Raw genomic sequence first — 10,776 nt, forward strand, 5'->3', positions numbered from 1 at the left:
ATGTTCAAGCGCCTCATGTATCTACGTTCCGGAAACTCTCGCGGGCAGCTAAGAAATCTTACTATGATATGATTAATTAATAATATACTTACAATATTTTTTAAATATTTTTTATTTTACACTGCAAAAGTCTTTTTCTTGTTGTTGTCGTTTAATGTTAATGAACGTTTAATGACATTATTTATCTAGAATTACTCATCGTCAGGACTTACTCAATGTTCATTTTATTAGATTACAGCTAGTTTCTCAAGACGATTACTAGTATTGATTATAATAATAATTCCTTTCCGGCTAGCCCTTATCTGATTCATATTATCGCACAAGCCCATACTTGGTCGGAGACAGTCACAACCTGTTTTGACTGATAGATATTAATAGATCATCTATACTAATGTATCGAGTAGTATCGACCCTTTGTCGCCCTTCCTGTTCCTTATTGTGATTGACTTGCAATTTATTCTTTAGATTCTATTTATAGGTTAGTTTGTTGTGTATGATTTGTCCATACTGATATTATAACTGCTAAAACCTCATATCTCATGTCTTTTACTTTTTACGACAAAACTGCGATAACGATTTTGATGGAATTAAGTACGGACATAGTAAAGACCCAAGACCTGTTAGGTGTACAGAAGTTCATAGTTTGTAATACCTAGATGCAGTGTGTCTTGTTCTTTTTATTTTCTATTAAGGGTCTGCCTATATTATAAGGCACCTATGTAGGTTAAACTAAGTAATGAATAAAAGAACTCAAAGGAGGGCAAAATAAATTATAATATCTCAAATTAAGGCGTGTTTATGAAAGTATCCACGTGCAAACATGTTATTGATCTTAGTTCCAGATTCCATTTAATAAACCAGTCTATGGAAACCATTTACCCTAAATAGTACGGGAATAGAGAACTCAAACATTCTAACCGTCAAAAGGATTCATCATAATCAGAGCCTGCTACTAGGTCAACGGGACAATTCCAGTTCAATTTGGCAAATTCCCAACATCGACTAGTCAATAAAAGTCACGAGACAATCGATCATCGTTTACCTACAATTTTGAGGCCAGTCAGTTTCGAAATGCGGCATAATGCCCTATCATTACCGCCATCGGAAGTAAGCGGCAACGAAAATAAACAGAAAGGGATCTTTTCGGTTAAAAAAATAATTTAAGGGCTACTACTTTCAGCTTGTAATTAATCCGGAAATTATATGATTGCTGCTACAAAATGAATGTTAATTATGAAATATCTTTATTTTTATGGAATCTTTTTCTGAGGTCGTTGACCTGGCGTGTGATTTTCCTCAATCAACTGGATTGTTTTTGTTTATTTTTTGTAGTGACACGTCATTTTATATGAATTCGGATAAATAAACCAACGATGGAACTTTCGTAGCCCAAAAAAGGAAGGTGTCTTTTGGTGGAACATAAATACCTACAAACAGTTTCCTGTAGAATACTGGATAGACTAGTAATTCTGATTAAGAATGACGTGAATGTAAGTTTAAGCATTCAAACTCTCTTAATAACATCAGTATCTATCAGCATCAGTATATTACCATAATATCTAATATATAAAATTCTCGCGTCACAGTTTTCGTTGCCATACTCCTCCGAAACGGCTTGACCGATTATCATGAAATTTTGGGAGAATATTAAGTAGGTCTGAGAATCGGCCAACATCTATATCTTTTCATCATCATATATATCATCTATACTTTTTATACCCCATTGACACATTTTATTTTTAATTTACATGGCAACACAACGTTTGCCGGGTCAGCTAGTAAATATGTAAATACTGCAATAAAAAGATGTGAGTAATAAACAATTTGTATATTTGCACAAAAATAGAAAAGTTATACAAAACAGCAGCAAACAACAAACAATTTTAAAATCGTTTACCAACAGGAATTTGTTTTTAAAGGAAACATCAATAGTAAAGACATGATTATAGTATTTAAATCCCAATATTTACAAAACATGTATGAAAAGACAAAAGCTTTAAATTTACAAACTTGTTGGAATTCTAATGCTTTCAGGAAGAAAAATAATGAGAAAAGAGGCATTGATGAGACCTTGTTTAGCAAAATATTTAGTAGAAGAATAAACGTAACGAGTTCAACAATGAGTTGGGGTCTGATCTGAATGAAAAGAAAAACAAGAAATATTATAATAAACAGACATTGAAAATATAAATGAATCTTGTTGAAGACTGTTTTTTTTTTACTTTACACCTCTACATTAGGTACTTCATCGTGCATGCTGGCTAGTACAAGATTCTTGTCAGTTCCCTGTGCTTTCTTGGGTTCTAAAGCCGCCCTCATTTCTAAGGCACGCGTGTCCGTCTCGAGAGACTGGTTCTTGTCATTCAAATCTATAGAGATTTGGATAGAAGCGGCTTCCAATGCGTTGTAGGTTGCTCTGAAAAAAACAACATATTATTGCCCAATGTAATAAGTAATGCCAAAGGCATTTCGTGCAGCTTGGGCTCTTTAACAATACTTTGATCACTGGTCACACGATAAGATGAGAATAAAATATTAGCACAAAACTAAAGTACAGATCTCTGTACAAATCTTGATAAGGATCTCCTTATCAAGATTTGTAATGAGTAACGAGAATGGTTGATAAAAAAAATCTTGTAAGTTGTAGGGGTAGCGCATCCGCATACGGAAAATGAAATTTTGTTAGTTTCTATTAAAAATCGTATTAACATTAGTTATTGTTGGTATACTCGATTTCAGTTATGAAATACTGCAGTCAAGTGAATTAAACCAACTCGTGTGCTCCTTATGTCATTTCGTGTTTAGAGCATCAAGCCATAGTACCCTAAAGTTTATTTTGAGTTAAACATTTGCACAAAATTGCAATGATTAATTAGCAAGATAATTCGAAATACAATCCCGATAAACCAAATAATCTCCCATAAACCAGCAGTAATTTATTCGAAAGCAGGTATTGTTAGATAAATATTAATTGTTCCTGGAAGAGATGCTCGTGCCAAAATGCTATTAGTATGGATTTGCCAGTTATTAGTAATTCAGGTCAACTAACATGTTGGGATAAAGCCCAAATTATAGCCTTTCGGCGAAACATCGAGGTGGATTTTACGAATTTCAATTACGATGTTCAAGTTTCCGATAGTATAATTGACTACCACAATCTGTTACTGCAGCTCTACATTTAGACTTAGGCATTTGCATAAGTAAGTGCACCCCAAAATTGTTCAAGCTACTAACTGCCGTATGTATATCTAAGTCTCTATCGAATTTGCGAGCAAATTATTTTTTTATTATCTTTTTTAAGATACTTGAATAAGTACGTTTGAAAATAAATTGCCATTATGAAACCAAATACCTGAACCAAATATATGAAACCAATTATTATATACTTACTGTGTTACAAATTAAATTCGTGTAAACTTTTATTAATTAGTGTAGTTATTATTTAGAGTTTTATCACTTTCGAATTTTGAAACCGTATTATATGAGCGACGAAAACAAAACACTGTAGGTATAGCTTACACACCAACATTAATAGATAGGTAGATACTTACTTAGCACAATCCAGTTTCTCTTGCAACTGCCGGATGGTTTCCCTCAAGCTCCTGACTTCATCTTTTAAGCCAATATCAGCTTCGTCAGCAGACAGCTCGTTCCCTGGGCGATACCCTCTGGTCTCCAGCCGAGTTTCAGCCACTTTCAATGCGTTCACTTTGTCAGCAAACTGTTCGCCCAAGGTCTTTAGCTCGTTAGCGAGTTTGTCCATATTTTCTTCCATCTGCAAATATGAATAAAATGTTTCACAAATTTTGAAAGCTATCTGTAAGGAAAGTGTTAAAGTTTCATAAAAATATTAAATATAGAACCACATTGTACGAGACCATAAATTATCATCTTCTCTATTTTTTTTATAGCACGATACCACGTTTCAGCATTCATTTTGATGACTCTCTCAATGTAGTTTATTTCGTCAGATTTAATGTCCAACTGAACCAGGTACATTTTATACCACATAAGCATTCTATAAACTTTAAGAAGCCTACCTTCAATTTCTGCCAATCCAGTTCATTCCTAGCCCTTTGCGTTTCATAGATGCGTCTGCGCAACATATAGTTAGTGACGTCAGTTTGAGCTCGAAGCGCGTTCCTGGCGCGGCCTCGAGCGACGAACAAAGACTCGCGCAGACGCAGTGTGTCTTGTAGTTCTGTGATCGCCATCTGTTTTGTTGCTTCGCATTTAGTTAACCATTGGTCATAGGTTACCATCCTGCGTAAGAAAACAGCTTAGTTAATTTTAAGAGTAGTCTATAGTTTATTCTTGCGAATCCTAGTAAATGTTAGTTGAAGAATCGCTATAATTTACCAAGTAAATCTTTTTAATATAAAAACCAGCCCTTTTTGAGGTCCTGTCATGATGAAATAATCGAATAAAACTTGTTCCCGTCCATTTATCTGTAAAAGTATTTACAGAGTTCCGTTCAATTTTGTAAAATACAGTGATTCATTTTAGGCATGATTATATTGCAATTTACAATCGACAGTTTTAAGACTGCAGTAATTCATAATTTATTCAAACTTAACCTATACTTATACCTTCTTATTTGCCTTGCTAGCCTACTAAAGCATACCTCTTAACAATAATATCTTATTCTAAATCCAATTACTCAAATGCGGGTACAAGGGATACATAACTACAAAGTAGGTAACATGTTTCAAAAGGCAACATTTCCAGATTGTATCAGTTTGCAGTGCGGGCTATTTTGGGCCTCTTGTCTGTCTGTACACAATGTTCGTCGTGTCCACTTTGCATACATATGTTTCGATGCGAATCCGATCACAATGCATATGCATGAATATTAGACTTTCAACCGATACATATAGAATGAACAAACTTTTGAATGGCGCAAAATGCTCTCTCGTTTTTTTCTTCAAAAAAGGCATCAGGCAGAAAAACTAAATAATATTAGAACGTTAAGACCTTTTATGAGTAAGAGGGGTTGTAATTTACTTTTTTTAGAAACATAATCCTTGTTTAAAATTTCTATATTTTAATCCCACTTAGCTACTTACGGTAATAGACGAAAAAACTTAAACGAATGGTAAGTAGCTCCACTTGGAGCCTGTTCATACATATATCTTGTAATATTAATGAGACTAGGATGTAGAGAACCTTTTAAGTCTGTCTCAGGTGCAGCCAGCCGGCGGGGAGCGTAATAACTTCTAACAAATTTTATTGTTCCCAAGTTTAAAGTTCCTTCTACCTTTTAGGGGCTTTTCAAGAAGTCTGTTTTGAAACTTAGGTAAGAATAAGCCTGAGATAACTTACTTAAAGCTGATGTTAAATGCCAGGTTAGGTAATTACGAATTATTTAACAAAGAATTGGACTTTTGGGTATAATAAAGGGTAATGGACGGAACGAGATTGCTTTATTATGATTTGTTATTTAATTGCTATTGTAATATTATGATTACATTAACTATGAAAGGGTTTACGAGTCAGATTTTCACACTAACTACAAGTACTAATGTAACTCGGACAAAGTGTACAAGTGCTATGCGTCGTAAAGGAGTGCATATCGGATTGATTGCGGGCATCAAAATGTGCTTCATAGTGTATTACTACAGATAAATACAATACGAATGACGTCCGAATGTAGCTATTCGTCTCGGTATGAAAGCTGTAATTGAAATAAAATTGCTCTAAAGACAAGTTATTGCTAAAATCTTTTAAACGATACATTTTACGTACAATTAAAATCTTTGAGATAAAATAAACCAAAAACTACCAAGCAGATCTCACCTTTTCGGCGTCTTCAACGAATCAGTCTTATAAGTGATGTTGGCAGAATCTTTATCCAAACTGAGCATGTCTTTATCAATCTGTAGAGTCTCATTCTTATCGTTCAGATCTAGTTGGAGCTTGAACTTCACTACTTCCAACTTGTTGATCTTCTCCCACGCCGATTGACATCTGTCGATCAACATTTTTTTGTTGCTCTCCGTTACACAGAGCTCCTGTTAAGGAAAAGTGAAATACGAATTGAAGGTGCTTTCTTAATGAGCGCTTCTATTATATTTTAAATGCGTATTCCTTTTAGTACCTACTAGCGGCAGGAACCAGCTCCTTCTGGTTTAAAAAAATATTAAACAATACCTCAACAAATTGTATACCTGAGAATTGTTCTAACAGAAAATCTGTTAAAATACTCTTTATTGTGATAAGTAGCGATAGGTATTTTGTGATACATTTAATAATTCCATGCAAAGTTTTGTATACAGACACGTCGACGTCAGCTTAGAAGAAGTATTGCAAAGGTAAATTATAAAACTGTCCGGGTTTTATCTAATTGTAAAACAGAAAAGGGAAAAATCTTTTGATAGCATCAGCACGTGTAAGCAAAATATACATGCCTTCTTAAATAAAGTGGCACGCATAAATAGGGTACGCCAAAAGAAGGACAATTTTATTCGTCCTGATTTAATTCGGTTAGTCTTCAATTACTATTTCAAGAGGAGCTCGTGGCTTAGTTTACAACAGCCGCACGGATCGATCTCTGAGGTTAAGCTACGCTTGCCGAGGTTGTTCCGTGGATGGGTGACCATCTTATACATATCGAGTTCCTCCGTGTTTCGGAAGGCACGTTAAATTGTGGGTCCCGGCTGTCATTTTCGAAGATCTTTGACAGTCGTTAACAGTAGTCAGAAGCTTGAAAGTCTGACAACCAGTCTTACCGAAGGGTATCGTGTTAATACCCAAGTAATTGGGTTGTGGAGGTCAGATAGGCAGTCGCTCCATGTAAAACACTGGTATCCAGCTGCATCCGGTGAGACTGGAAGCCGACTCCAACATAGTTTGGAACAAAGGCTAAGCGAATATATATAGTCTTCAATTACTATATTGTAGCCATAAATAGATATAGCGAGAATTACGGCCAATAACAAAATAAACTATCTGATAGATAAAATGTTAGCAAATATATAAAAAAATCTACCTATGTTCCATTTGATAAGCTATCTGGAACTTATCCAAAAGTGGCGAAACTGGTCATGTTCTTGATCCAATAAATTACCTTTTTAAGTTCAGTATCAGCAAGATCGTAAGTCAGTTCGGAACTTCTCCTGCCATCTCTGTTTGACAGACACTCTGAGCACACGAGTAATGGAAGATTCAGCTGCTCCAACTCCCTCTCAGTGGAAGCCTTTTCCTCCTTCAAGCCAGCCATCTCTCGGTCCAGGAGGTCCATCAGCTCCTGAAGAGTGGACCTCCATTGTTCTATCTCGTAGACTCTGTAGTAATAAAAGAAGAAGTGGAACGCTACATCCTTTTTTCGCCACTAAATGAAGTTCAAACAAAATATGATCAAGACGAATTAGGACTTTAACATACGAGTAAAACTGATTAATTTACTTCAATCTGCCTGAATTCTGGTTGAACGAACATCCTAGGATAGAATAGCAACTAAAGCCACGACGGCTCTTACTTTATTACTTTATTCCCGGTAGCATGTGGTGACAAATTTTCAGCTTTTATAAAATAATAAGGAGCTCTCGGTCTATCATGATGCTTCTTAACATAAAGTAGGATACCTGGCACGAAGTCGGTTGTTGTTATGATAGCTGTCCCAGTCGGTTTTGATGCGGGTCTCATTCCGCAGCTGGTGGGAGCTGTAGCGAAGATCGAAGGCATCCGCCCTTCTGGTGTCTGCGGTCACCTGTTAAAATAAAACTTTAGCTGTCTTCATCACAGTTAAATATATAGTTATTCATTCAATTTTTGTATGTTTTTTATTCTAGCACATTCTAATATAGTCTCTGAATTTTATGTAGTAAATTACTGTACATCCAGCTTAAGATGTATAACGTAGTTGTATAAATAACGTAGAATTTTCTACTCAGGTACGAAAGGCAATGGAAATCAATTCCATTTCATTGACAAGTGTTAAATTGTAAACGTACTTCGTATTTACACTTCATTCATATTCAAACAGAGTTTCAAATACATCTCTTTTGTGATAAAGTTTACAAACATATGGAATTGTGATCGAATTCGAATAAAAACTATTTCTAGGAATAAAATTCGTGTACTTTTTGCAAATAGAAACTGAATATTTAATGTTACAAGCACACAATAGAGAGTAATAATTTGAATTCAGTCTACAATGTGTTTCTTTGTTCAGTATTTTACATTTGTACAAAGAAAAAGCAAATTAATTATTTTACTTAAAAGATCGTATTGATTGCACTTCGCTCTACTCGCGTAAAAAAAAACAAAAATGAATGAAAATACTACATGTCGATTGATATCTTATTATAGAATTGTGGGTATCTCTTTCTTGGCAGCGATATAAAATTGGGTTACATTAAAAAAACTAATTAATATTTAGTACCTGTTCAAAATAATAGATACTTCTAAGCAACACGACGTATTGTTATAAGTTTAAGACTACGTCTCTTCAAAACGTTCCATCCTAAAGTTTGACATAGGGATATTATGTAAAAGGGATGACGTTAGGAGCAATCGGTCATCACAGTATGCCCGCCTACACGGGTACACCCTCGTTTCTTAACAAAAACCATTGCTCTGCGTCAAGGTCACGAAACAATGCTAACGCCTGTACAAAGTTTAATAGCAATGTTTTGTACATACGCGTTTATGTATAAGCAAATACTTAGGCGCATAGAAACGACTATAGAACATTTAATGCAGTTCGTTATACTGTTTGACTGAAATGTATTTCAATTCTATACACCGAAAATATTAAATTTTATAAAATATAACTTTCTAGTAAATTATGACCCAAAAAAGGATTTATGAGCTCTCATCTTCACCAAAAAGCAACGATTCATAAAGAGATAAAGGATTTATTTTCAAGCCTTTCAAAAATAGATAACCTATCCTCAAATCAAATAGCCTAGATATAAAATAGATTAAAGCAGCCATTATTCAAACAGTAGGTTTCATCAACAGATTGTTCGATAGCCTATCCCAGACAATCTCGGTACCGTGAGACATAATAAAACTTTTCTAATTTAGCTGTACGGGGTTAGCCATTAAATTATAGGATAAGCCGATGAGATTGTGTTTATAAAGTAAAATTATAGAGCCTGTGCAAATTAAAAACAAAACAAAGTGAGGGTTGCGGTTGTCCTGCTATATTTCTTTGCACAGCCAACATTGACCGTACCATTGAATATAATGGAATAATTATATTGCATAAAATGTGGTAACAAACATTGCAACTTATCTTAAAATATTTTCTAAATTAATAATCCTGTTTTCTTATTATTTTATTTTGGTGGTTATTTGGTGTACTTTGTATATTATTAATGTACAGACATATTATTAGACTGCACAGTGAATGAATATAATAAGTTATTTAATAGAAAAATCAGGACGATCTGAGATCAGTTCAGAATAATTGTTATTTGTATAACGTATTAAAGTTTTTGGTTGTTTTCAACTACTGTGCAGTGTTACAGAAAACTAACAGGGGCTTGGAATCGAGCCCACTAAGTCGACAGGTTAGCAATACTTTGAAATTGTAAACAACAACAAAAATATTAAACTAGTTTAAAATCTACAGAATTTTAGAGACAGATTTTTCAGCGTAGCTAACCTAGGAACCTAAGCTAACCTAGGAAGCTAGATCAATTTTGACCTTTTTGTCAGTTTCCTCTCACACATCAATGACTTAAAACGGCAAGTTGATTCTGTGACATTAGGCATAGTAAGACGATGACTTTATGCTTGAATGCTTAATTTTTTTTTAAATTCAATGACGAATCAATAATGTCTGCTGAATATGACGTTAAAAACCATACCTGTAAACCATAAAGTCGTCCATCCCAATCCGCTAAACTCAAATGCGGCAAAGGCTTCTCAAATGTAACAACAGACTGCATTTTTTATAAACAAATTCGAAATTATATTAAACAATAACAGAAATTACAAAAAATAAACCTACATAGCTTACGTCGAGATCGAAATGCGAGTGTCAAATGTGAAGCGTCCGTGGTGTTCCAAATTTGAAATAATTGGTTTATTACTTTCAGCCAGCCAGTATGCAGGCCAGAGCGTTATAATGACATTTTTTAATTCTCGTTGGTTGGTTATTAAAACTTTTTGCGGCAGTTTAAAAATTATGGTCTGAAGTTGATGGGCAGTTGAATTTTGGGTCTGAACTACGCAGTTAATAATTAATGACTCGATTCATTAATTCAGTATCCTACTGATATAATAAATAATAGGTGTTTTAGTACTGATGTGTCCTAGCTGCGATGGTTTAAAAATATCAAGGGAGTTTTAATGAATCTCAATCAAGATTGGCACTGATATTTTATTACTAAAAGCCCAAAGCACAAGACTAGGTCGTAGCTAGATTATTATTAATGGAAAATAAGATTTAAAAAATGTTTAGCCTTGTTTTCTTAAATGTCCTAAATCTTTCACCGTCAAAATAACATCGTTTCCAAACAAACATTTAAAAACACTTAGAGAAACCTATCTCTTTGTCCGAACAATTTACTAAAAGCCTCCTTAAATAGTACATAGTATACTAGGCAATACTATTACTGAAAACACAAAAGTAAGAGTGTGTTGAAATAGCATTCGCACTTCAAATTAACACACTTTTGCGATTTTTACAATACCTGTGTGACACAGCTCTTTTATCCGTATATATATGTATTTAAAAAGCAAAGTGTATGAGCAATTCTAATCTTACGTAGATGTGCAACCTTGTTTAATTTCAAAATAGACAAAATTGACTTACCCACTTAA

At 34.3% G+C, this 10,776-nt stretch overlaps 1 protein-coding gene across 1 annotated transcript; it reads right to left on the minus strand.

The window, feature by feature from the left end:
- Positions 1-1,813: 1,813 nt before the first annotated feature.
- On the minus strand, positions 1,814-10,002 carry LOC142976568 (tektin-B1-like). Its single transcript, XM_076120000.1, has 7 exons — positions 9,819-10,002; positions 7,584-7,708; positions 7,067-7,283; positions 5,797-6,011; positions 4,041-4,263; positions 3,552-3,775; positions 1,814-2,416 (listed from the first exon to the last, which is right to left on the minus strand). Exons 1-7 carry the CDS (start codon positions 9,897-9,899, stop codon positions 2,224-2,226), a joined length of 1,278 nt encoding a protein of 425 aa, XP_075976115.1. The 5' UTR covers positions 9,900-10,002; the 3' UTR covers positions 1,814-2,223.
- Between the last annotated feature and the right edge of the window lie 774 nt (positions 10,003-10,776).

This window comes from Anticarsia gemmatalis, chromosome 11 (assembly GCF_050436995.1).
Source record: "Anticarsia gemmatalis isolate Benzon Research Colony breed Stoneville strain chromosome 11, ilAntGemm2 primary, whole genome shotgun sequence".
Taxonomy (NCBI): Eukaryota; Metazoa; Arthropoda; class Insecta; order Lepidoptera; family Erebidae; genus Anticarsia; species Anticarsia gemmatalis.

Bases quoted from the DNA above. Each gene is read 5' to 3' on its own strand.
- LOC142976568 (XM_076120000.1), bottom strand. From the start codon at position 9,899: ATGCAGTCTGTTGTTACATTTGAGAAGCCTTTGCCGCATTTGAGTTTA. The intron at 7,284-7,583 runs GTATCCTACTTT...TTATTACTACAG, and splicing joins AACAACCGACTTCGTGCCAG to AGTCTACGAGATAGAACAAT. The intron at 4,264-5,796 runs GTGAGATCTGCT...TTTCTTACGCAG, and splicing joins TCGTTGAAGACGCCGAAAAG to GATGGTAACCTATGACCAAT.